Genomic DNA, 27,952 nt, shown 5'->3' on the forward strand with positions numbered 1-27,952 from the left:
TACAGGTAAAGATTTGCCTTAAGTAGGTAAGATGTTTTCTTTGTTTCTATTGATGGGATGGAACCCCAAGTTCATCTCTCAGAGAGAAGACGAAAAGTACAGCCACCATTACTAAATTATATCAGAAGTTTTATGTAAGTCAAAAACTGAAAGGCAGTTAAAATCCATTGGTCAAGCATCTGAAGAGTCCTGTCCAAAAGGAATTTCTTCAAACGAAACCTCTCAAATAGTGGAGCCATAGAACTTTTGGCAATGGTCTATATCTGTGCTATCACACACAATAGCCACTAGCCTTGCATGGTTATTAAACATCTGAAATGTAGCTAATGACACTGAGGAACTGGATTCTTTATTTTATCGAATCTTAATTAATTTACATTTTAAAAAGTAGCCACACATGGCTAATGTAGGGTTTCTCAACCTTGACACTATTGGCACTTGGGTCCGGTTCACTCTTTGTGGTGGGCACTGTCCTGTGCACTGTAGCGTTTAGCAGCATCCTTGGCTTCCACCCACTAGATGTCAGTAGTATCCTCCCCCTCAGTTGAGACAACCAAAGAGGTCTCTCCAGACATTGCCAAATCTCCCCTAGAGGGCGAAACTGCCCCTAGTTGAGAAGCACTGGCTAGTAACTACTGTGGTGGACAGCAGGGTAGGTTCTAGAATATTCCTGATGCGTATATAATACTGGGCTTGAGAAAAAGAACTGGCCCCTACACCATACTAGGGCAGTAGTGGTTTTGTCATAAGAACAGGGAAGGTTAAAAAAAAAAGTTGGGGGAAGAGGGAGGATAAAGGAGGGTTAAATATGTGGTGACAGAAAGAAATCTAACTATGGGAGGTGAACACTCAGTGCTTAACCATATATGCCTTATGGTTAACGCGTACAGCTGAAACTTACTGGATTTCATTAACCAGTATCGCCATAAAAAAAATAAATTAAAAAAAAAAAGACATAGACAAAGAAACGTCTTTCTTTTTTATCTGCTTTCCCAATGTAACAGAGATGAAACTGGGACAATGATACTGGAAGATTCTGCCTCCCTCCAAAATCCCCAGGTAAGCATCAGAAAACCTATACTTGAACCTGATTTTCCCGTCCTCGCTGTAGGTAACTGGACAAAATGCCCTCCCTGATCTCAGTGTCTCACCTGGAGAAGGGCAGGGATAGTACCCAGCTGGTAGGGATGCTGTGAGGGTTAAATCAGATGATGCACAAAGTGTTCCCAGCTCAGTGTTTGGCATATAGTCGACATTCAAAACAATATTCTTTCAACCACACACTTCCAGACAGGAGAGAAAAAAGTCTTCATGCCTTCCAACCAATAATGCAAAAGTACCCAATGTGTTTGCATTGAAAAAAAACTTTATTTTTCAGTTCCAGTGGATACAACATTCATTAAAGGTTTGTGTATTGTTTGACACATTTAAATGTGAAGAAGAAACCGTTTCAGCTCCTCAGGGAGGAAGAGGCTGGCAATCTTATAATGCTGCTGGACCGCAAAGCACTTGCGGATTCTAAGGCGGCATAATTGCATCAAAGAAGGGGGCCCTGGAGAAAGATAAGACAAAGCCACACATTGGTTTCAGCGATCTAAGATGACTTGTTTCTTTCCTTCTTTTAAAGCATATAGGATATAGTGTTGTTATAAGGAAATAATATGGTACCATTCAAGATCATTTTCGTTTTTTTGATAGAAGGCGTTTTTCGGTTATATTCTCTTTTGTGATCTAATTGAAATAAGTTTCTTAGGTTTTCATTTAGAACGGACTAAAAAATTCAAAGTTTAGTTTCACTAATGGGGGCTTAAGGAAGCTAATTTTGGAACTACTAAGTTACCCTAAATTCCCAATTATGAAAATAAAATTCATGTTTAACGGCTTTCTTGTCTTTTACATTAAAAATAAGGTCCTATTTCTAGATGCAGACATTTTTATCATTTGAGCAATTTTAAGATATTTAGATATAATGAGCTATCAGTGAATCACAGGTATGTGTTATCTTAAGGCATATTTGTCTTCATAATGTGCATTCAAAGTTAGCCCAGTGGTTCAATTCACAGGTGAAAAGCGAACTAGCACAAACTTTGCACGTGAAACCAGCCGAGAGTTTACACTGAGGACAGTAGTTCTCAATAGCAGGGAGAGGAGGGGAAAAAGATGGGTATCTTGCTTCCCGGGGACACTTGGCAATGTCTGGAGACACTTTTGGCTGTCACAATTAAGGGAAGGCGCTATGGCATCTAGTGGGTAGAGCTCAGGGATGCTGCTGAACATCCTACGATGCACAGGACAGCTTCCAATGGTCCAAAATATTAAGCAGTGCTGAGGCTGAGAAAACCCATTATAGGGCAAAATGATGGAAAACAACTTCCCACTTCCAACCTGCACCACGTTGTAATGGGGATTCTCTTTAGGTTATTAAAACAATTTTCTAAAAGCAAATCTATGTACCCCCAAGAACCCCACAAAGGAGTAGCCCTCAGTCCAGACCGTACTTAAGAATCACCTGTTAGGGGAGGGCAGCTTTAAACTGCAGGAGGTTGGGCCCCGCCCCAGAGATGCATTGTTGGGTGGGGACCGGATATCTATTTGTCAAAGGCTTGTGCCCCAGGTGATTTGCTTGTGCCCCCAGGGTGGAGAATACAACCAAAAGAATACAGTGGCTTCTAAATTCCTACAGTGTGACCAGAAGCTACAGGATAAAGTGGGCTGCGTATTTCTCAGGTGACAGAGAACGTGGAGAGGTAGGAACAGACACATATACAAAGAAATCAATGCAGTATTTTCAATCGGGCCCTCACAGCGCATTTGGAAGGCCCCTGTTGGAGTCTAAGGTCCCTTCCAGATTATATTCAGTGTACTCAAGGCATGTATTAATGAACTGCTTCCAGTGCACTCAGCATATATTTACACACTACAAAGGTGCGCTGCGGGCAAACAACTTAATCTCATCTCACTGAGAAACGTTGAAGGATGTGACTAATCATCTGTGCTAGAGACACTGCCAGGGACAACTGTAGGAGGTACTGATAAAGAATTATGAAGAACAAGATGTCAGAGCAAGCCTGATGGAGAATTAGGAAAAGCAGGACATGAGAGCAATCTCAGGCAATGACTGATGCGAACTGAGTTATCTGCTGTTTACCACAAGCAAGATGGTGTCTAACAACTGTAGGCTTAATTCCACACAAACAGAGCTGAAAACCCACTACGAGCTGTAGCCATTGGCCACACTCAATAATAAAATCAGCTCTTCGTGTGTTTATGACTTGGCATATTGCTCTGGTTCTTGACTTCTTTTTCTTCCCCAGCAACTCTCGTGATGCTTTAGGGCCAACGTGCGTTCAGCTAAGCTGAAGGAGTCCTTTATCATCTTTATTGTTTGCCGGCAGTCAACACTGCTTTAGATGCTTTTCAAGGTAGTTGGGATGGCGCTATTCTTGAACTGCTTTCCGGGGACACCCAGAGACAGACATTACTGTGTTAAATCTGCAGGTCTGGCTTTCTGTGCTCACCTGTCCCCATTTCCCATGGGCTTCCAGCCTGCTGCGAGGTGACGTTACTAAAACTCCAAAAATGACTCATGGAAGCAGAAGAAGTGGTGGTTCTCCCCAATGGCAAATGGCATTTTATAAACCAGTAGGACCATTGGCCACACAGTCATCGAAGTGTGAATTAAAGGCGACACAGGTGTCTAGGAATGGCTTCGGGAAATAAAGTGGGAGGGAAGAGTCCGTGGAGACGATGGGAAAAACCCGCGAGATTATCTGATAGGGTGGGCGCTGGAATGTGTGTGCGTGCGTGTGTGTGTGTGTGTGTGTGTGTGTGCGTGTGTGTGTGTGTCTATACATATGACTTTATGACTTCAGGGGGCCCTGATGCACTTTCGCCTTTGTAGATTTCTTTCCCAATTAAAAAAAAAAATTTTACAACTGTGTCGGTGTAAAGATGAATATAATCCAGGTTGAGTTTTATTCAGTTTTCCTTCTTATATTAAAAGGAATTAAAGTTTTGTGCTATCTATGCCTGCTGGAGAAATCGGCCCTCTATATATAAATAAAAGTTTTTGAAAAGAAGAAATCTTGAAAACGCAGGTAGACCTGCCTGGGTATTCATCCCACTGCTTAATATAAAGGTTTCTATTAGACTGTTTCCCGCCTAGGGTTAGTGTTCCCAGCCGGCTTTGGCCGCGAGGACCCTGGGGTGGCGGGAATAAGAGGGAGAAGGAGTCCATGGCCACTTTACAACTGTGCCTAGAGCCAGCCCTAATTCTCAGCACGTGGGGAGAAAATAAGCAATTACAACATGAATCTTTCTGGTAGGAAAGGCTGCTTCCAAGTCCTACGACCCCTAAAACATAAAGTCCACATTCTGGTAAAAAAGCAGGTCCTGAGCTGGCTGCGCTCTTCCTCTAGGGACATTTAAGCATGCACTGTGAGGGGTCTTTGCTCCCCAGCCCACTACCCGACCTCCATGGCTCAGGGAAGTGTCCCTACACTTGCACGCTGCTCAACCATGAGGTTTAGCTGTCTGGGCCAAAAGCATCAGTTCTTATTTATGGAGGAATGTGGACTTAGTGTTGATTAATTTATAATAGTGAATGTTTCCAGGTTGCTGTGAATCATTAATGTAATGCCTTACCACGCTTAAATTTGTTGCATTCTCACTCCCAGAAACCAAATGCCCTGCAGTGCACCAAGACATCCTGTGAGCACTGCACAACCCCAAAGAGAATTCTGCTACATCATTCTAAAGCACGTTTTTAGATAGCGTTAATATTAAAATTTTAAAACAATATCTTCATTTTTCTGAAAATAAGCCTACCCCATATATGAATATTAGATCATGCAAAACAACCCGTCTCCCACATGCTCAACAGCAGGATGGTTGTTTACTATATCACCAATGTACCTTGTTGAATGCTATATTATCTCAGCAGCCCACATTTGGTGATGGCAGAATGTGATCTTTTTTTATAGGACCAGAAGTCAGAACTTGGTCAGTACCTGCTCCCTGCGAGAGCCCGCGGGAGTTTCTGTGGGTTAGGGTTTAGGTTTGGGCAAAGGAGAAGTACCTTCATGCTCCAGGAAGAACTTGACTAGAGGGCTATTTGAAGTCACCAGCTCTGAGGGACGTTTGCCATCAGCATTCCTGGCCTGGGGGTTCGCTCCGAAGTCCATGAGCAGGTAGGCAAGCTCCACGTTGGATCCCCTAGCCACTGCGTGAAGAGGGGAGTCCAGGCCACGGCCTCGGTTCACATTTGCTCCTAAACAGTCACAAGAACAGAGTCGGCCAAGGAGTAGAATCCAAGCATCTCCCTTCCCAAAGCACTGGACCTCAAAATTCCCTAACAAAAGCGCATCCACAGTGGGCACAGCAATTCTCCTGAGAAGACAGAAGATGACTTGGTTCCATTTCATAACATGGGGAACATGCCATTTGACAATGTCACCGAATGTACAACATGAGCTATATATATAGCACATGAGGTTTAAAACTTTGTCTGTGAGTGCTACACATAGGTATGATACACACAAGAAAATCCTGGTGGCGTAAAAGGTACACATTATTACTGGAGCCCTGACAGTAGCCAGTACAGACGGGAAATGAGGCTGAATGGTGAAATTCTATCTATAGCAAGCACCCACGTTCGCAAGCTGAAAAGCCGCCATGGAGTTTAAAACCTGAGACTCGGGACTGTGTCACTGGGACTATGAAGAGCAACCAACCTAGACTGGGCTGGCCAATCAGGATCACAGGGAAGGTGCCAAAATACCCTCTTAGGGAGTAAGGTGGATTTCTAGGGCCATCCCACCCAATTCTACCCCTACAGTTTCAACAAGTCCCTACCCTGAATGCTGGCTCCCACTGTGACATGTTGAAACATGTGGCTTTTCCTGAGTTGCTGTCCCTCTAGCAAAATGGAGATCTCTGCCCACTCAACAAATGTTAACTGTATTGTTCCTGGCTTTGCGAGGAATGCCAAACCTGGCCCTTTCCTGACTAGGAGTTTAAAATACACTGAGGATGATGAGAGAGGAGAGGGAGGGAGGGAATATGAATGAAAATGAATATAAATGAATGAATGTGAATCTCCTAATTCATGGCAACGGCTACCAGATGAGTAGAAGGCAAGAACTATAAGAACATTCAGGGGAGGAAAGATTATTGGAGTTGTAAAGGCTAAACAAGACTCAAACAATTAAAAGACGTGATGAAATGGTGTTCCAAGTTTTGAAGAGGGGACCAGACAACAGTAGGGAGGTGAAAAAGAATGATGCTCCATAAGCTTTTCCAAAAATAATATAATATTTACGATGCGCTGAAAATGGGGCAAGTTCAATTTCAAAAAACAAAGAGAACTAGTGAAGACTCAGCCTTCGGAGTTATGGAGGGCCTACTAATATGATTCGCTGGAGGGACGGAGGGAGAGGAAAGGGAAGAGAAAGTAATCCTCATCAAGGACCACCCTGGGAGGAAACATTACTGTCTTCACCATCATTATCCCTATTACAGGTGAGAGCGCTAAAGTTCGCACGGTTTACAACAATTCCTCAAGGGAGCACACCCAGAATGAACTCCGACCTTGTCTGACTCCACTGCTCACCTTCTTCCCTCAGTTATAAAAGAAAGAGCTTTAAAATACATTTACTTTTCCTTTGCTTTCCTCGTTTCGTTTTGCTTTCTGTTTTACCTGACTCCAGAAGCTTCCTTACGCAGGCAATATGCTGGTTTTCACAAGCCAAATACAGAGGGGTGCCCAGGTGGCCAATGTTATGGTCGAAGTCGCCCCCATGAGCTGCAAGGGACTCGATGCACTTCAGGTGGCCTGCAGCCCAAGGCAATAGAAAATAGTTACAGCACAAGTTCTCTTAGCTAGAGAAACACCATCTTCCCCATTTTTTGTGTGATTAAATCTGCCAGCAACTTATCCAGGGGACCAAAAGCTATTTCCTTTGCTTCGAATGGGGAATGATTTGCAACACCGCCATCAGTTAATGGGTTGACCGTACACGTGATCTGCAGCTCTGGGTAGAACAGCCACACGGTAAGCAAATAAGTACTCACCCTTTCCAATTGTTCGGACTTTGTAATCAGTCCACATACAGAAATGGAATTGAGAGCTCAGGGACATGTGGAGGAACAGGGACTACAGGTAGATTCAAGAAGAAAAGGAACAGCGTGGGTCAAGGGACAGGAAAGCTAACTTACAACCTCACCCAGGACGGGCCCTGGGAGAAACAGGCCACAGTGGGCGCAGGTGAGGCTTAGAAGCAGCTGCCAAATGCGATGCAAGCTGGGCCAGGTCGGGCAAAGTAGGTTGGATGAAAGCTGAATCGCTCTTCCCTGGTCCAGAATGTCATAGGTTAAACATTACTCCTTTGCGTTTCTCTTGTTATATCATTTAATTCGTGTATCCAGTGAACATGATGAATTAGCATGTCTCTCAATGAATACATGTCAATGCTTCAAGAGAGAATGATAATATGGGTTGATCCAGTCAAACAGGGCCGCTGTAAGGATCATAGGAAGCCATTTTGTGAACGCCACTGGGGAAACAGAAAGCCCTCTGGCAAGGTGTGGTGATGCTGATGATGGAGGAGGGCGGCAGCATTGGAGAAAAGCAAAACTTGCAATTTTATTTTTTGTTTCAGGGTTAAGAATGTCAGAAAAAATGTGGCTTTAAAAAAGAACTAGCCCACATGAATAAGTTCTGTGTACCACACCGTGACTACAGTTAGTTAATACGACTGAACCGTATACTTGAAATTTGCTAAGAGAGATCATAAGTGTTCTCAGCACAAAAAACAAACAAACAAACAAACAAACAAAGAAAATGGTAACTGTGTGAGGTGATGAATGTGTTAATTAATTTCACTGTGGTAATTATTTCAGAGTATACACACACACACACACACACACACACACGCACACGCACACACACACACATCACATCACCAAGTTGTATACCTTAAATACACACAATTTTGTCAATTATACCTCAATAATGCTGGATAGCAAAAAAGAATTACCCAAAACTGTATATAATGTCTTATATTTCTAAAAATTGAACGTTTGTTTCACTTAGTAAATTAGGTAGCCCTGAGATGATATTCTTTAAGGCCCTAAAATAGAAGAATATAATTTGTTTTATAAAACAACTTGATTTTTATGGGGCCAAGTGTTCAACAACGTATCACAAATATCGATGAATAGCCTACTCTATGCCAGGCTCTGTTCCAGAAATACAGCAGTGAATAAATAACACCGCTAATGCTCTGGAAAGGTAGTTCTCAAACTCACTGTGCAGCAGCGTCATCTGTAGGGCTTGTTAAACAAAACACACATGGCTGGACCCCACCCCCAGAGCTGCTGATTCACTGGGTGTGGAGCGAGGCCTCCAAACCTGCGTTTCTGTGCTCGGTCTCACCGATGCTTCTAGTCCCGGGACCCCCAGCATGAACATTACTGCTTTAAAATAGACCTCGACCTCCTCCTCCTCCTCCTCCTTCTCCTCTTCCTCCTCCTCCTCTTCTTCCTCCTCCTCCTCCTCCTCCTTTCCTTCAACGGTAAGATCCCTTGAAGGAGTGGATGGAAGACTTAAATTCTCAACAGCTCTACCTCTCTTAGCAGCTTCGTGGATAGGGGATGCCAGATCGCTCGCCGGGTAAGGGATGGCTCCATGCTGCAGAAGCAGATTCACACAGTCGTGGCTGCCACTGACACAAGCATTAAACAGCGGAGTGCGCCAGTCTGAGGTAATGCCGTTCACCTGGAAAGAAGAGTCCCACCATGAATGCAGGCAGTGGGGCGTCCTGGGTTCGAATCCAGATTCCGCCACTCCTGAGCTGTTGTGTAAGTTCTCTGGGCCTTAAATTCCACAGCTATAAAATGAGGACGAAAACATCAAATTCCCCAAAGTGGTCGTGAAAACCTGAATGAGGCATGGAATGTAAGTCTCCAAGAACATTACTGAATGTTCTATCTGCTCCATGCCCTCTCCAGGAACACAAACTCTGAAACCAGCTAGGATCGTTTCGATGCCTCACAAATGAATCTCTTTATTTTCAACATTCCATCCTGGGTCCATCTCACACCAATCCGGCTTCTTCGCAACAATGAGAGTAACTTTCTAAAATTAATGTACCATTTAAAAAAAAATTTAAAACATGATCTTCATACAAATATAGTGAACACATGCTAAATTTTGTTTTTCAACTCATTCTTTAATGAGGGAACCAGTAAGATGGTAACGCTGGCTCAAAAGAGAATTTATACAGTCAGTCGATGGAATGCTGAAATAAATTTGCTAGTAGAAACAAAATTGGTTAATGCCGTATATGGCCATAAAACTATAATCTTCGGGGCTATCTCTTCTAATGTTGGAAATTAGACAGAAACATCCAAGTTAGCGTCTAGCCTCACAGGGTTCGGGCTGTAACTGAAGAAGAAAGAGCAAAGCCAAATGCAGATACATTTTTCTATATCGTTAAGAAATTGTTTGGTGAGCCAGTTAAACAACATTGTGAGGCAAGGCCAGGACTAGCGAGGCACAAAAGATGCCCAGGGGTACAAAATTTAAGGAGACACTCATTCCCCTGGGAGTGAGTGATGCTTTAAAGTTTGCTCCCCAGGCACCTCTCTTGTCATTCCTTAGTCTTTTCCTGTTTCCAAGCGTTGGGGATGTTTTCTTAACCCAAATGTAAACCTGATGGTGCACTCACCTACGGCTCTCCGCTGCGCTCAGGACGAAGCCCATTTTCTTGGCACGGACAGCAACAGTGTTTGTAATTCTGACCCCTCTCACCTGCTCTACTTTCCTGCTATAAGGCATGAGCTGAAGTCACACAAATGTGCACACTGTCACTTTCGGCCCTTTCCACTTAGTGTTCCCAGTGTGTGGGAAGTCCATAACTTTCCCCAACCCCTTTAGCTGACTAAATCCAACAGGTCCTGGATGCTTCAGCTTAGACATCACTTCCTATAGGAAGCGTGTTTTGAGTCCCTCTCTTCCCATCAGAAAGAAACGGTCAGGAACACTTCCATGTGCTCCAACAACCCCCTTGCTATTAATACTTATTACACTGTGGTAGTTTGCAAAAATGGCCCCAGATTGTCTCCACAGCGTGCAATGTAGCTTTGCAATTCTTCATTAGATGAAGAGTATTTTTCCAGTCCTCGAATCTGGGCTTGCCCATGTGACTTGCTTTGGCCAATAAATGGGACAGTACGAATGCACTTTGATCAGAGAGCCTGCCCTCTTCTGCCTTTCTTGGAATCCCTGCTATGATGTAAACAAGTCCAGGCACCCTGATGAAGGATAAGACACCACACAGAGAATTTCTGGCTTCCCACACATCTCGGCGATCCCAGTAAAGGTCATCAGGAGCTAGCCTGCTCCAGCCAACCTATCAGCTAACCTCAAACACGTAAGTAAGCCCAGCTGGGGTCAGCCGAACAGGTCCTAAAGAGCTGTCCAGCCAATACAAGGAATTTTGAGGTAAATAAATGGCTGTTGCCTTAATCCATCAAGTTGGGGGGCTTATTATATGGCACAAAACTAATGGACAGAAACAGTGTATTGCAGCTGGCTGCCGTGGCTGAGATGCTATGCATTCGACAAGCCTATTTCCTCTGTCCTGGGCTCACAGCCATACTGCATTTCCCAGCCTCCCTGGTACTTAGAGGTGGCCTGAGTTCTGGCTAATGAGATGTGGGCAGAAGTGATATATGTCACTACCTCGACTGGTCCTTAACATGTATTCACACACAATCCTCCACATCTTTTCCCCTTCGAACCACCTAGAATGGAGGCTACCTCCAGAGCACACACAGGAGTCACCTGTCGAAAATAATGGAGCAGGATTATTCCTGCATCAGTCTTGGAAAAGAGCCACCCAACTAACAACACCCACGGTGGGATGTCAGCCTTCAGCGTTTATCTACTGATACATCTAATGCTACAGTCACTAAAACACATGTTTATCTGGCCATCTGCTTGTCTAGTTTATAAGTTCTTAAAAGTCTTTATCCAGAGCTAGGCTTATAATAAATGCTCAGTAAATACTGGTTGAGAGAATATGAGAACCTCATATATAATTTTCTGATCAGATTTTTCCCATTGCTTTTGAGCATGAGGAAACTTAGTGAATGGAAGACCTACTGGTCCTACTTTCAAATTCGATGACTCTGTGTCTTCCTTCTTCCTCTAGGATCTCTCATTATGCCACCATGATTCTCATTCTCCGAATAATAATCATAAACCTCATCTCTTTCAATCTTTGCAATACCATAATACATTATATAACTTTTTTTTATTATTATTAGTTCCCCCATTTTTCAGATGTATACTCTAAAACTCAAAGGATAAGAAACTCGTTTGAATGTCAAATGTTAGTAAATGGTAGAGACCATTATTCAGGTTTGGAGCCAAATGTTAGCAGTTTTCTACAACATTCCATTACCTTCAAGCCGTAGGAATGAAGACAGAAATCTAACAGCTATTTATTAGTAGTGACTATTAAAGAAAATGACACAGATGTGAACCATTACTTTCTAGCTAAAAGTTCAGTATTTCATCTATTGCTAAAGCCAGTAAGCTTGAAGTATATAATACTTTTGAAAAACACCCCCTCTTCATATTTCAAATCAGGCTAATCAAAAATGCTGGCAATTATCCTGAAGGGATAGAAGTAGTCATTTTTCATTCATGATTTCTAAGCTCTTATTTGAGCCGCACTTACCTGAGCTCCATGCTTTAATAACATTTTCACACAAGAGGGATGACCTCCGAGACAGGCTTCATGGAGTGGGGACACATTATCTGCTGTGATGAGGTTCACAGTCCACCCCTGGGGAAAGGGAAACGGGCAGAGAAAGGGGTACAAAGCATCGGTGCCATAGTGTAGGTTTTCAGCCACAAATACGGTACTACAACAATATTTTTAAAAGTTAATCTGGCTTAAAATCTGACAGTACACTAAGGTGTTGACAATGATGTAGAAAAACGACAAATAAAGGATCTTTCAAACTGCTGTGCGAGTGTAATATGATACAACCACTCAAGAAAACAGTTTGACAGCATCTATTAGGGTTGACGATACACATACCTGTGACTTAGCAATTTGACCCTTAGGTATATACACTCAAGACTGACTTTCGTTTGGCTCTCACTCTCTCTTGTCCTCTCACTTCGTGGGTTATTGTTTTGATGAGGTTCATGACAAGGAACTATTCTTGCATTTATTGTTGCATGGTTGGGCTTGCCCTACTGCGCTCCAGGCTTTTGCCATGAGAAGAAAATTTCTCATGTAGCCACTGGTCAAAGAGGGGTGGGGAGACGTGTGCCGCAGAGCTGTACCCAACCCACAGCTTGGAGCCAAGCCCAGCTTGGCTTAGCCGGCACAGAGACTTGTTAGCAAGAAATGTTTATTGCACTATGCCACTTAGTTTGGGATGGTTTGTTACACAGGAAGATCTGACTAATGCAGGTAGGTACTGGAATGCTCATTTTATGAAGGCAGAAATTGAGGTTCCAGGAAGATAACCTCTTCAAATAATGTGATATGGCTTAGTTAAAGACATGGTTCCAGCTGATGTTCAGTAAACATATAAATACTGAATATAAACAGGTATCAGTTCAATTTAATAACTGGCATATAAAAGCTGCAATGATCATCTTTCATCCTATCAAAATAAGGTAAATGTTTCATTTTCTACGAGAAGCAGCCTAACTTCTTTTAGCTCAAGTTATGTGTTAGTACCTATATATCTATTTATAATAAGTTGCTGCTATCAGAAACAGCTTAGAATAGTGGCTTGGAATAGTCCGAAATTCTTCTTTAAAAGCTGTTTTTCTTATAGGAGGATTATTTAGTCTAGAAATGTCCATGAAATTGGAATTTTTTAAAAATAAGGCACATTTTTCCCACTAACTACTGCCTGAAATTTATCAAGTCCTTCAATTATATATTCAATTATGAATACAGCAAACTGCAATAGTAACAGCAGTACACAGGACTATCATGGAGAGGAACCACAGATATTTTTATTACATTACGATTGTCACGCATATTTAAAATATTAAGAATATACATTCACCCTACTTAGAAATTACAATAGTCATTAAATGACCACTAAATCTTATTTAGTGCGTGAATAAAGAAGTCCACATATTACTACGTCACGCATTTGTAGTGTAACAGTTTGACAAGTTTCCTCCATTTTGTGCTTTGGGTATTTAAAGCATTAATCTGAGAAGGGGTCCACAGACTTTGCCAGATTGCCAAAGAGGGCTGCGGCATGGGCCAAGAGCTCCTAACTGCAAAGATGTATCATCTTTTCAGAGACCAGAACATCCTGAACAAAGACTTCTTTAGAATTCTGAATAGTGATTTTAACTGCATTCTTAAAAATGCCTTTGCCTAAGTTCCCGACAATTTCAAACCAGCAAAACTCAAATAATTAATGTGTACTTGAAATTACACCTGGGGAAATGAATATCAAACTAAGCAGGGTCACTATCGACTGGAGATTCGATAGAACTGAAAATGTCTTTGAAATGACAAGATGACATATTTAAAAAGACATTTTCAAGCATTTTTTTTTTTTATTTAGTGCGTGAATAAAGAAGTTTTCGACCGCAGCAGCATTGACATTTTGGGCTGTCCCATGCAATGCGGTATGTCCGGTAACATCCCTGGTCTCTATCTACTGGATACCGGTATTGACCCTCCACCCCCACTCCCAGTCGTGACAGCTAAAAATGTCTCCAGCCATTATCATATATCCCCTAAGGGGTAAAAATCATCCCAGTTGAGAAACAAAACTACATGATCATTTTTAGGAACAGCCTATTGACTGAAGCGAAGGCAACTTGAATGTACTAATTTGCCCATTATTCATTCAATAGATATTTATTATGTGCATAGAAGTGAGCTAAATTCTAGTATTATGCCAGCCTCCAGATAAAAAAAAAATGATTAGATAGGATGGGATTCATCTCACTTTGAAGAGAAATTTATATCCGAATATCAGGCTATGATTTTTTTTTTCAATGTGGTGAGTAAAAAGATGTGCTTAATATTTATCTTTTCTTTTTTTTTTTTTTTTTTCAAAAAACTACCTACCTGCCTGATGAGATGCTTCAGAGAGAGCAGCCGCCCCCTCATCGCGGCTTCATGGACGGGAGTCCGATCAGACTCAAAATCTGTATGGAAAGAGAGGAACGGGTTACATCCTGCTGATGTACTTTAGACCCAGAGGCTCATCCTTGCCCATCATTAAGATCCTAACAGGTCTTATTGGATAGAGACATTGGAGTCAGTCAAGCAAAACTCCCATCAGGACTTCAGCATTTCTCCCCTCTATTGATGTTTCTGTACACAGTTTATTTGAAATGTCTACTTAGCTAGAAAGAACTACAGCCGGTATCTAAACTAAGGACAAAAGAGGTAGATCGGGATGACAGATGGATTACTGTACTTCCATTTACACACACTGATTTCAAAAGGAAACGGTCCATTTAGTTAAGAGAGAGCTTCGCTAATTACCAGCATTAATGTGTTAAGCTGCGGTTGCCAGTCTAGTTTCCTGCGTGAAATACAAACTTTGGCGTCTCAGCAAACAGTGCCATATACTAATAGTAGTAATCAGGTAATTACATACACCATTAGGTTTGGAATCAAATCTAAACAGAACCATATCTCTTTATGGATTACCGCCTGTGCTGGTATCAAGTGCAAATCAGAGTGCAGTGTGACCTTGTAACAAGGACATTATTTACGCCCCAAAGGCAGCATGCCAGTGTGGTTAAGAGAAAGCTGTGAATTCAGACCTGCTTGGCTTATGAGCTGTGGGTCCCCGGACAGGCCATAAACTTCGGTTTCCTTCTCTGTAAAGTGAGGACAGCAGTAGACTTGCCCATGGCTCAATACCTATTAGCTACTATTAGTCGTGATTACACCCCAAACTCACTGCTATTTAAAATAGCAAATTTGTTCTACAACCATATGGAAGGAACATACATTCTTAGGAAGGAAGCCCGTAAACATTAGCCAAACACATCCAATGCTTTCCTCTCTCTTTCTAATTGAGTGTGGATGTAATCTGAACGAGGCGTGTAGACCTGAATTTTTCTCATCTCAATCTGCATCTAATTTCCAGCACAAACGCAGGAAGTCAGAATGTCAGGAGGCTCTTCTGAGCTTGCTTCAACTCCAGCTCTGCCTGCTTGAGTAAACACAATCGAGGCAGGACGGTCTGATACCAGTCCTGCCTCGTAAAGGAACTCAGATCTCCTAAAAGCTGAGAAGAGCTGGAGAACCAGGGTAGTTACCAATGCCTGACAAAATGAAAGGGCGTAAATAAAGGAGGAGGTGAGAACACTCTGTATTTAACACGTGTTGGCTGAGGTCTGCTTGCTCCATGGAGTTATCAATGCCCCGGAAAATCTGTCCCAGTGAGCAAATTACCACCCTTCCAGATGGATTCATGAAGCATGTAATAGGTACGAGGAAGCTGAATGAGCCCGTCTACACATCCAATCAATGCTTTCTTTCTGGGCTCACTAATAGGGTGCTTGAGGCACCTTAAGCAAAGTGGTTTTGCCTCCCTCCAAAACCTTATGCTCAGTAGAAATTCAGTGAACTCAAAAGCATTCTCTGAGGTTTCTAAATCTCTCAGAAAAAAATATTGCTGCTTCTAGCACTGCGAGCCTACAACGCAGACTGTAGATACAGAAAGATTTCTCTCCGAATTACAGTTAAAAGGACGACTAATTCTATCCTATTGGTCTTAATGCGAAATACCATCCACACAAAATCCTGAGTGAGAAGAAAGAGCTAAATATTGAAAAACGTTTGCAAAATCAGTCACAAATAGATTTGCAAAATTTACCCTAATGGATTTCCATGAGTGATGATTAATCTATTTTTCCCTCCAAGTGCTCAGCTGCTAAGAAATATAACTGCCACACTCCTCAACCTTTCTTAAAGCTACCACAGATAATTAGAGGTGACAGCCTAAACAGTCCAGGCAGGTAATTTAGGTTGTAAATGGTAAGTCTGTTCAGATTTCATTAAAATGATGCAATTATATTATCAAGTGTAGACAAAAATGGGCTTTACTTTCCATTCATTCACCCTGGAACCATTACTTCTTCTGTTTAGGGTAAATGAAGAATTATGTACTTCTCTAAGAGAAAAAAAAAGGCTACCTGAGGTCTTGTGCCCCTTGAGAATGTAGCCTTCACAGAGCCGTCTGTGTCTTTGAGAGGTACCGGGTGTTATCCTAGGACACGTGGTGGGTGGCTGACAATAGCTATCTGTCTAACAGCTCTATTGAGTTATAATTCAAATACTCTACAATTTACCCATTTAAAGTCTAAAATTCAATGCTTTCCAGTATATTGAGAGCTGTGCGACTATCACCACAATCAATTTTAGAACATTTTCATCATCCCCAAAAGAAACCCCTTGCCCTTTAGCAGTCACTCCCCATTTCTATTTCCCCCAACCCCTGGAAAACATTGATCTATTTTCTATCTTTATGGATTTGCGTATTCTGGATATTTCCTATAAGCAGAATCATACAATACTCGGTTCTCTGAAACCGTCTTCTTTCACTGAGCAGAATGTTTCAAGGTTCACCACGGTACTTCATCCCTTTTTATGGCCAAATAATATCAATTGTATAGATAGACCACATTTGATTTATTAATTCACTAGTCGACAGATAAGTTTGAGTTATTTCTACTTCTTGGCTATTATTAATAACATTGCTATGAACATCCAGGTACAAATTTTTGAGTGGACTCTGTTTTCATTTCTCTTGGGTAGACACCTAGGAGAAAAACTGCTTGTATAATATAGTAAGCCAATGTTGAGCCTTTTGCAGAACTGCGACCATACCACTTTGTAGTCCCATCGGCAATGTATGAGACTTCTCTAATTTAAAGTCATTTCAGACTAGGGCTTGGTCATGCTAGCACAGTGTGCCTAAACTGCCCAGAAGAAAAACTTGGGTCCTTTTAAAGTCAAAATTCGTCTTAAATCTATACGAGGACTTTAACCTCAGCAGGTCTCTGAACAATTGAGTGATTATGTAAAAACTGAAAATTGTGAGGTTAATATTTTTCCAGCATCAAGAACATGAGTCATGTTATGTGTATATATATGTGTGTATGCATACATACACACATTTATATATACACACATACAGTTTAGTAGCAAACACCACAATCTGTAACATGGACTAGTCCACACATACTTTCTTTAGCTCTTGAAAACACTGAAGAGACACCCAATGTTTCTCCAGGCTTTTCCAGAGCCCAAACCCCAAACAGACAACGAGCTACAGGGCTTAACATGGACGATGCTCACAGTAGGAGACTATGGCTAAAGGAGAGATTAAAGGTCACAATTCCCTTTCTACTGACCCCACCAAAGTCTTCGAAACTCATGGACCTTTATCTATATATGACGCATTATCCAAGCCCTTGGTATATATTAAAGATTTCTTCTCCAACACTTGTTCAGCCAGGGACTATTGGTTTCACTGCCAAAAAATAGATACTAAATGAGGGCAATGGTGACGCCATAGATCCAGAGGCTCATGGTTAAATGGGGCAGGGAGGTGTCCTAACAAAACCACTCCATAAGTCTTCCAATTAGTGCCATTACACTTGTCTTTCTTTTAAATTGAGTACCTATCAAACCCTGCAGCACATTAGGAAGGCTGCCGTTTCATTTTTATTGCAATTTCTGGAATGATTTTTTAAATTTCCATTATTTCAGAAGAGATTAAAAATGCACTACTTGGTACATTCTAAAAAGAGCTATTAACGAAGCTCCGAGAGCCCCCCAGTGAATGCTGGGCACTAGCCCGAATCTATCCATCCTTGGAAACATTTTACAAGGTCAAGGGTTAAAAAAAGAGAGGCTGGGTTGCTCCAGAGGGCAAAAGCATTTGCCTTCAGTCTTTGGGACATGATAGGGCAGGCTCATTCCTTCCCTATCTGATCCTGAGGTCTCTTGATTCCCAACCTGTATTCATTCCTCAGCCCCATTGGCCGCTGGCACTTTGATGTTCAAAACAGAACTCCTTACCCTCATTTCCTCATTCTACTCCCAAGCCAGCAACCCTTCCCAACTTCTCTTTTTTCTAGCCCTCTTATCGGACATGAAGCACCTTTAGGATCGAAAACATCACAATTTGGGCTGCTTGCTCTCCTTTACCTCCAATATTCGATCAAGCAATAAGCTGAATTCTCTTTCTTTTGAAATTATCACTCCTACTTTTCCTTTCTCTGTCATTTCCAAGTTTGATCCAAATGTAAGGTTCACACTTGGATTAGTGCAGTGGCTCTCAAAGTGTGGCCCCCAAACGGCACCATGAGCATCAGCTGGGAGCTTGTTAGAAATGCAGATTCCCAGATGCCCAGCCTCAGCCCTGAGCCACTATGGCATCAGAAGCTCTAGGGGTTCTAGGGGCCCATCCATCTGCATTTTATCAAACCCTCCAGATGATGCTGCTACACGTGAGAGTTTGAGAACCTGTGGGTTAATATAAGAATTTTCCGTGCTCTCACCCCAATCCATCAAGACTATGGGTACCAGTTTAATGTACTTACAGTCTTCATTATTGTCAGGTCCCTGCTGTGAAAGCATCGATGACTCCAAATGCCCTGCTTCATGGAGGCCAGACTCTGCCAGCCAGGTTCTGAAACTTCATTATTGGGTTTCATCCCTCCAAACTCGTCCTCACTAAACTCCCTAAGCTGGTGAACATTTCAGTCGTGACAGTATGTTCACTTTTTAAGTACCATATCTCAGAGTATATATATGCCTGCCCCCCACCTACTCATCCAGCCCCAGCCAGGGTTGGATTAGGCCCTTTATAAATCCTAAACAGTGAAAAGTGCCTCCCCCCCATGTGAAAATGAGCATAATACATAGCCGTAAAATAATAAAGTCTGCCAAATTACTGATTATTTCCCATATCTATTGGTTTGCTACTTTGAAAATATATTTATCGAATTCATCTTTTAAAGTGATTTTTGGTGTCACTCTGTTTTCTACCGCTCATATGTCTGATTAACCCAGTTCTGCCTTTGCAGATCCAAATCCTACTCACCGTTGAGAGCCCTCCTCAATTTATGAGCAAAATGGGATAAATTAATGAATAAGCAGTCTCGCCTATTCAATTAGCGAAAGGCATTTTGTGTTTTATTTCTTTTTTCTCCTTTCAGCCCTTGTGCAGTAAGAAATGACTCCTAGCTGACTGCAAGGTCCCTGCTCATTGTCCCGTTGATGGCAAGTGTAACAGTCTCCCTCTACTGCCTAAACTGTTTTCAGAACCCTTTTACTTAGCAGGTACCTGCTGAATTCTCACAAGAAATGACAGTTGCCCAGAGGTGTGACACTCTACACATTAGCAAAGTAAGCACCTGACAATCGAGAATCATACCTGGAAGACGGGGCTCCAGAGTTTTTTTTAAAAGTCTCCTTTTAAAGTGAATCAATCACTCCAGTATTGTCTGAACATCCCTTACACACCTACCCCCACCGAAATGCCAAATGCCTAAAACCTTTCAATAAATATTTACCAGTACAAACGTTCGTTCTTATTTATAAACTTTTAAACCTCCAATGTTAGTGATACATTTGATGATGTTTTTCCTGAATAGACCGACCGTAGACTTCCTGTGGTCCACAGGACTCTGAGGAGAGAAGTGGACACATTTCGAACCATGTTAAAGGTACAAACTAACAAGCCGTGGACCTCCAGCCGGTGACCGCCCCTGGACTCATCTCAGACAGAACTGACTAAAACCACGCAGCCCTCTTCTCTCTCCTCCGGTTCCCCCACCTCCCCAGCCCTCTGATTCCACAGCCCCTAGACTCACCCCCCATCAGTGAGCCTGAAACCAGCCCGTTGTCAGGAGCTTCTCTTGAGCCCTCTTGTTCACCCTCCATGGTACTCAGGTAGTCTCCAGGGCCCGACAAAGCTCTATGTTCCATTTCCGTTGCAAGTCAAAATTCTGAATTCCATGCTCCCCCTCCCACTGAGAAATCCCAGTGCTGTGGCTGGCTGAGCCGCACCGTCCTAGTCAGACGGCAGAGAACAGCGACAGAGAACAGACCACACAGGGTAATCCGAGTACTACCTGTGGTTAGACACACACAGAACGCGAGCACACATGCTCCACCTAGCTGGCGGGAGGCTAGCAGAAGCCCCCAACGGCCCCCCAGCCCCAAGTCTACAAAGTTGCTGATGTCATGTTCTTTCCAAAACTCAGACCAATCAGTGAGGAAGCCTTGGGGGTTATCAGGAAGAAAACTCAGTTTGTAACTTTTCGAGAGCAAAGCAAACCTTGTTCTTTGCTGCAGCCTTGTTCCCCCTACTGGGATCTGCTCGTTATTTGGGGGTGGGGGGTGGAGAGGAGGTTTCTTGTTGAGACAAGCCCGAGAACCCAAGAGCAGAGAGAGCTGGTAGAGCTGCAGCCCTGCTGATTGCTTGCACAGCGACATGCCCAGCACACCCTGGCCTTCCTGCACATGTGGTTTCAATTTTGATGGGAGTTTCTTATAGGAAAATGTGTCTATATGTTACAAACATGCAAATTTGGAGAGCGCTTTTATTTTCTTCCTTCCAACTTCAAGGATTTCATTAAAGGCTCTGCTTCACCCTTCCTCCACAGATTATATTTTAACTTCTAAGTAAATAATTAATGGTGGTAGCTTTTGGAAAAATGGATTACTCGCTAGCATGGGGGCATGGAAGAGACCTGCCATTTTTCATGGTTAATTATAAGAAGTTTTACTTTGTGAAAGTTTTGCCTTACAGATTATTTGGGTTTTTGTACGTGTGCAGGTACACTGTTTCCCCGCACCCTTGGGTGCTTGCTCAGGCTGACAGACCCCACTAGACTCCAGTGACACCTCTCTTCCAGGTGAAAGGGGACTTTTCTTCCCCATTCAGGAAGGCTCTGAATAAGATTCAAATGCAGTCTGGCTCTGAAACAGATTTTTTTTTTAATGCCTAAGATGTAGCCTCACTGTTTCAGATTTATGGACCCTCAGCTGAAAGACACGGTAGCCATTGTCAACAGTTCGAGGAGAGTCCTTCGTAATTTATAACGCATTTCTGTATGTGCGTATACATATATACACACACATTTATCCCCTTACATTTTTCACATAATTGTAATTATATTATATTGTTCTACGCTTTTTATACTTGTCTGTCTTGGTGGGGGAGGTCTTTCCATTTCAATCATATGTCCCTTTCTTTAGTGACCACTGCAATTCATAACTTCCCCATGATGGAGTCTGAATATTACCATTTTTCATGACTACGAAAATACTGCACTCCATATTTGTATACATATGGCTTTGTGCACCTATAAAATATTTCTAGAGGAGAGATTCCTAAGAGCGGGAATGTTGGGTCAAAGGTGTGCTCATACACATGTCATAATTTCTCTAGAACTAAAGACAAACAGTGGAGTGAGTACAAGTCAAAATGAAAAGTGTGGAATGAGATTAGTATATTGCATCAAAGATGATTTCCTGGTTCTGATATATACTGCAGTTTTGCAAGAAGTTATCATTAGGGGAAACTGGGTGAAAATATAGGAGATCGCTGTATTATTCTTTTTTCTTTTTTCATTTTTGTTTTTAGATTTGCCATCCTGTCAAAAAGAAAACTTTATTACTTTTAGAACAGCCTCTGATGTCCTTACGCTTTCTGGCCAGATGCCTGTGGAGCAGGTGCTTTCGGGTCCGGAGTTTTCGGACTCTTCTGAAGCTTTTGCAGGTGCTGCCTTCCGGCCTGCAGCTTTGTGTGCAGGAACCTTCTGGGCTGGAGTCTTCTTGCCTGCAGTGCTCATCTTTTGCCAGAACCTCTAGCTGCACCTTTGGCAGCAAGTGCTTTTGAGGGGGGGGGGGGGCGGCGGGGGCGGGGGGAGAAACTTTCAGGAGAGCTGCCTTTTGAAATTTCCCGACTTCAAGCTTGATTTTTTCGGTTCCTCATTTTCTTTGCCTTCATGACTTGGTAACTCAAAATCTGTCATCTTGGCTATCTTTTTTCTGGCTTCGATCTTCTTGGCCCATCTTGTGGCTGCTCACTCTGTATTGTTATCTGCCTTCTGCCAGGCTTGTCGGACATACTTCTGACGGGCACCATGTGGGAACTTGGGGATGAAGTCAGTGAGCTGCATGCATTTGAAAGGCATAGCCTGTCTCCTTACTTGAGAGCAAGGTCCATCAAAGCCCTGTTCTGATCAATAACATCTACAATCCCGACCCTGCTGGAAGCCCAAAGGAGATGTAGGCCACTCAGCCAGCCTCCACGAAAAGCCCAAACACCATCGGGGGAGAAGCTGTATTGTTTCTTACAATGGCATGTGAATCTACAATCATGTTGACTAATCTCCACTTGAAAAAAGGGGTTATTCACTTAAAACTGAGATAAACATTGGTGAATTGCCCTCCCTATTTGCAGAATTTACTGAGAAGGCCGTAAGCATATACATTGTTCACTTCTCCATCGGGAAATTTGGAGAACATTAAAACATGTATTTGGCAGAGAGGGAAAAACTTACTTCCAACTCGACCCGATGAGGAGGAGTTAACAGAGGGGCAGGATGGGAAAGGTGGATACCATCACCATCCTTTCTCAGTAAAATCTTCATAGTACATCTTCTTCATTTACCTTTAATTAAATTCCAAGAAGATAAGCGTTTTCCACATCCACATATAAGTTTATTGTCCAAAATGACAATAAAGAAGATTTCCAGGCTGTTGCCGTAGTACTTGGGAGGAAATTACTCAGCTTTAAATCTTGTTATATTTATAATGTTGATCAATACTTGTGAATACTGGAGGACGGAAACTGATTTTTTTTTTTAAAACCAATTAAAAACAGTTCTAGTCAGGAATTAGAAAACCATTAAGAGAGCTCATGTATTTTTAAGGGTCTGTATGAGGATAAAGGTGAGTTACATGTATATGAGCTGTAATTATAGAGTAGTCTCACTTATAATGAGCCACAAGAGAACAATCTTAACAACTTCTAGTCAGTCCTTGTGTAGATGTTCAGGAAACTTGGCCCGGGTGAGGTAAGAATTATGGCCTGCAGGACGGTAAGGCGAAAGGCACTCCTTATCACCAGCCATAGCCTCGGCCCCTACTCCTCACCTAGCTGACACCACTCATGGATTATTTCCTCCCAAGGCCGTGGGGAGCCTTGAAAGTCGCCTCCAATTAGTCTAAGTTGGCCCAGGAGCTGAAATCAACTCTCATTCCAGTCAGCGCTTTTTCTAGCACAAAACCTTTAAAAACTAAAAGGAACAAATCTGCTCTGATAATTTGGAATGATCTGCTACTCCTGTAAAAAGCCTATCTGTTTCAGTGCTTTTTTGTGTAACTGGCTAACCGGCTCTGTACACTGAGCTATCTGATGCTGCAACTTTAGAAAGCAGTCTCTCAGTCCCACTCCATCTAGGAGCACGATGATATTCAAACGAGGACATGTTTTTGAAAATCTGGCATAATGCAGTATTCTTGAGGAAACAATCAGGCAAATCGAAATTGGAAGACAGTCTACATAAGGATGGGGCTGGACTCTTCAGAAATGCCAGTGGCATGAAAGACAAAAGGCAAGGGGAGTCTTTCTAGATTAAAGGGGAATAAAGAGGTTTGATAAATAAATGTGAGGCGTAATCCTTAATTGGATCCTGATTGGGGGAGAAGGGACAAGACATAAAAGACACCAGTGCCACCATCGTGGAAACTTAAATATGGATGTATATCAGATAATTACAGCTCATCAATGTCAAACTTCCTGCGTGTGATCACTGCGCCGTTATGTAGAAGAATCTCTGTGTTTTTGGAAGATGCACGCTGACTTGCTTAGTGCAGAGCCATATGCCAGCATGACACAAAGGGATAAATGTGCATCCTTATGTACACATAATATGCATAATGGATAGATGCTAGATAGACACATTTTTCACTGAAGAGAAAAAGTTAATGCAAGCTCTATAGTCCAAATACGAGTATATATAAAGCCTGAGTTGCCTAATCTATTCACAAGCCATAGTTGTTCCTCAAAAACCCAAAGGCCACATGTCCCCGAACCTCAGACTGATGGCAAACACTGTTCCCACTGCACAATCGTGCAAGATTGTAAAAACAAACAAAGGCCTGTCTTTAAAATCATTGATATTTTAGTCATCATGGGCTTTTTCCTTTAACGTTGAATTTTTAAAATATTGCAATAAAATATTTATCTTGATTTTTTTCAGTACCCCCTTACACGTTTTTCTTTTCTTTTTTCTTTTTTTTTTTTTTTTGCCTCACTCGCCTCATCTTAATTCTAGCCATGGTAAAGAATCAGGATGTCCATGGTTTACTGGCAAATGATTCATTTAGAAAAATTTGTATATATATTAATTACACATGAGCTTACATATATACATATAATATAGGTCTATGTACACATGTACACACATACATATGCATACAAATATGTGCATACACAGATAAACAGGCAAACGTGGCAAATTTATAACAACTGGTGATCTGACATGATGGATGTACAAATATTCATTTTATCATTCTTGCAATTTTTTCTAGAAGCTGGAAAATTTTCAAGATATGATAATGGTGGGGGAAGAGAAATTAGTAAATGAAGATTAATACCTGGTATACATTTTTTACAGGTTAAACTCATGTTAAAATTCGAAGCTGCTATTCTGAACGCGATCATGTGTTCGTCCTAGTACACACTCCGCTAAAGGAAGGAGATGATGTATTTTGTATGCAAACGCCCATACTGGGGCAGCCTCTGGCGATGATTTGCTATGGGAGAAAACATGAGGCTCTTCAGTGCAAAAAGCACCCTCCCTTGACAGCTTGTGATTATTCAACAATTCTTCCCTCACCATGACCACTTCAGGCCATGTCTCTAAAGCATCAGCTGTTCTCTTTGTGTTAAATGCATAAAATCTTCTTAGCAACGAGCGTTGCTACTGAAAAAAGAATCACCTGTAAACCGGAGGTTCATTCGACATGGCAATATTAGAAATATCAGTGAGAAAAATTACTTTGGGAGAAACGGTTCCTTAATAAAATATTAACGAAAAACTTAGAGATGTTGAATGACATACCCGACCTTTTAAATAATTTAAGGGGTTTTGAAAGAATTGAGGCTTAAATCTTCAAGAGACACAGACAAGCATATTTTTTTTTAAATAATGGGTCAAGGCAGATGATGAATACAGCCAGATAAATAATGGATGGATAGATAGATGCTAAGTAGGCACATGGTATACAGCTATATTAGATATCGATATATATATATAGACATGGTATATGGATAGGTAATATTGGGTATGTGGTTATTAAAATATTTTTTCCTTGAAGTGATTCATTGTGTATATATTTTAAATTATTTTAAACTGGTATTTTAAATAATTTTAACCAGTAAATGTCATTTCAAATTTCTAAGATCTACTTAAAACATTTAAAAAGATTTATAAAATATTAAGTTCATGCTAGTTTATTTATAATAGCAAGAAATTAGAAATAATCTAAGAATCCAGCAACACGGAAATAGCTGATGGATATAATACAACCATTTAAAAGGATAGTTTCAAAGGGTTTGAAACTTAGAAAATCATTGTAATATGGTTTGTGAGAAAAGCAGGAATCAGAAATACTTTTGCAATAGGATCACTATATTAAATCAGGCGAAGAAACCAAAAACAAACAAAACGAAACCATTAAGTACTGAAAAAAGTCACCGAAGCCTTAACAGTAAAATTAATAAATATTAATACATACATGAATAATTAAAAACAAAAACAAAAACAAAAAAAACCCCGCAGTTACCCTGCCGGGGACCTTGCTTAATCACCTTATCTAAAATAGCTCTCGCCACCATTCTTTACCCCAAACTGCTTTATTTTTCTTATTACTTCCTGACATGGTGATATATATGACGCTTTGCTTTTTTTCTGTTGCCACCACTAACACATAAACTTTTCGAGGGCAAAGGCCCCGTCTACCCTTTTCACTGCCTCAAACGGTGTCTGGCACACAATAAATGCTGAGTAAAAATGCGTTGAACTAATTAATTGATAAGTTATCCTAGAGCATCTCAGATATGATTGAAGTTTGTTTGTTTGTTTTTTTTAATGTATACCGTTTGGGGAATAAAACATCCCACATCCTGTGAAAAATGAAATAATCTATGTTAGTGTTAAAAACCTCCTAAAAGCAAGCAATATAACCTCGTATAAACCAGATGGTTCATCTGACGGTCAGATTCTAGCTTAATGTGATATAGGACTCAAAGGGAAAGTAAAGACTATCACCTCTTTAATACCTACATTCGTGAATCGAAAAACATTGCAGAAACTCCAAGATGCAGGGATCGCTACCTGCTCTGCATTCACATCCATCTGGAATCAGAAGGATTGGTTCTCATGAGTAATCTCTTGGGACTCAGTTCAGGATTAGAGTGCCACCCCCCAACACACACACACCCCACACACACTCCTACCAGAGTCAGGGGGTCCATACGAGTGATTCGCGACATCCATGACCTGCAGTTTCAGGAAGTGGATAGAACAGCAGGATTTTCAAGTTTCTTGGGACCGCACCACAGCCTATCATAGAATATCCTAGGGCTTAACAAAGAGCTCAGATGTTCAGCAAGATGCAGGCTGACCAAAAAAACACCCTCAGGGAACACTTTGAAGATAGAAAGCCTTCAATTCCCGAATGTTCTATGATATGTATTTTAATTTATCAATATTTTCCTTTAAAGTGACTGACTTTGATGTTATGCTTAGAAAAGACCTTCCCTTCATGTATATTCACAAACATTTTATTCTACTATTTTAAATTTAAATTTTTTAACATTTAAATTTTTTAACATTTAAAAAATGAGATTTGTTTTTGAAACATGATGTAAAATAAGAACTTAATCTTTTCCCCAAACAGTTAACTAATTAAGATTAACTTATTTCATATTCCAAAGTTGTGAAAATGAGAAAAAGGTCTAGAACATTAAGGAATATCATGCTAGAGCCAGGTGCAATTTAAAATTGTATTGTAGTCACATTTAAAAGGAAAAAAGTAGAAAAAATTTTAATAAACTTAATTTAACCTAATATATTCAAAATAGTATCGCTTCATTGTGTGATCAACCTCAAAATCATTAATGAAATAATTCATTTTTTTTGTACCGAATCTTCAAAATATAGTGCATATTTTATACTTATAGCACATCTCAATTCAACCTAGCTACATTTCAACTGCTCAATAGCTACATGTGGCTAGTGGCTTCTTTATTGAATAACACAGGTTTAGAGCAGTGTTTCTCAACATCAGCACTATTGACATTTTGGAAGTGATCATTTTTTACTGTGGGGAACTGTCCTGTGCCTCGTAGGATGATCAGCTGCACCTCTGACCTCCATCCACTAGATGTCAGTAGCATCCCTCCTCCCAGTTGTTGCAAACTAAGAAGTCTCCAGACTTTGCCAAATGGGCCTGAAGGTAGTGGTGGCCGGGCAAAATTGTCCCCAGTTGAGAGTCAAAGGTTTGGAAAATTGGAGAAAAAAAAAATACATGTTTGGAACAAGTCAGGAGATAATCTGAGAGAAAATTTTCTTTTTAGAAGCTTATGTTACTATAGTCACTGAACCATGACAGGAATACTTACAATAATTAAAAGTCTATCTAATTTTCATATTCTAAATTTACAAAAAAGAGGAGGAAGAGGAGGAGAGGGGCAGAAGGAGAGGAGGTTGGGAAGAAATAAAAGGAGAGGTAGGGGAAGAGAAAAAAGCAGAGGAAGGCTGTTTATTAGAGTATACCTTTGTGATTATTTGGGGCCCCCACTCATAGAAATAATATTGACCTAGCATTGAGCT

The 27,952-nt window shown here is 41.3% G+C and overlaps 1 protein-coding gene and 1 pseudogene across 4 annotated transcripts; both read right to left on the minus strand.

Moving 5' to 3' along the window:
• Positions 1-1,175: 1,175 nt before the first annotated feature.
• Positions 1,176-27,564, minus strand: ASB9 (ankyrin repeat and SOCS box containing 9). 4 transcript variants are annotated; one of them, XM_016119072.2, is made up of 8 exons: positions 26,575-27,564; positions 26,402-26,473; positions 14,133-14,212; positions 11,748-11,855; positions 8,626-8,776; positions 6,698-6,832; positions 5,078-5,269; positions 1,176-1,552 (listed from the first exon to the last, which is right to left on the minus strand). In XM_016119072.2, the coding sequence occupies exons 1-8, from the start codon at positions 26,612-26,614 to the stop codon at positions 1,428-1,430; spliced, it is 903 nt and encodes a 300-aa protein (XP_015974558.1). In that variant the 5' UTR covers positions 26,615-27,564; the 3' UTR covers positions 1,176-1,427. The 4 variants fall into 4 exon arrangements, with proteins under 4 accessions (XP_015974558.1, XP_015974553.1, XP_036082755.1 ...); XM_036226862.1 differs by adding an exon at positions 14,840-14,896 and having other exon boundaries at positions 1,178-1,552; positions 26,402-27,564; XM_036226863.1 differs by having other exon boundaries at positions 1,178-1,552; positions 14,133-14,896; positions 26,575-26,590.
• Positions 21,745-25,436, minus strand: LOC107497367 (annotated as a pseudogene).
• Positions 27,565-27,952: the final 388 nt, after the last annotated feature.

The sequence above is a fragment of the Rousettus aegyptiacus genome, unplaced genomic scaffold (assembly GCF_014176215.1).
Source record: "Rousettus aegyptiacus isolate mRouAeg1 unplaced genomic scaffold, mRouAeg1.p scaffold_m13_p_9, whole genome shotgun sequence".
Lineage (NCBI taxonomy): Eukaryota > Metazoa > Chordata > Mammalia > Chiroptera > Pteropodidae > Rousettus > Rousettus aegyptiacus.

What these genes read in the sequence shown, in the direction of transcription:
- ASB9 (XM_016119067.2), bottom strand. Translation starts at nt 20,024, where the DNA reads ATGGAACATAGAGCTTTGTCGGGCCCTGGAGACTACCTGAGTACCATG. An exon ending in TTCAGGCTCACTGATGGGGG is followed by an intron (nt 14,213 to 19,909) that starts GTGAGTCTAGGG and finishes CTTTCCATACAG; the next exon opens with ATTTTGAGTCTGATCGGACT. An exon ending in TGAAGCATCTCATCAGGCAG is followed by an intron (nt 11,856 to 14,132) that starts GTAGGTAGTTTT and finishes CCCTTTCCCCAG; the next exon opens with GGGTGGACTGTGAACCTCAT.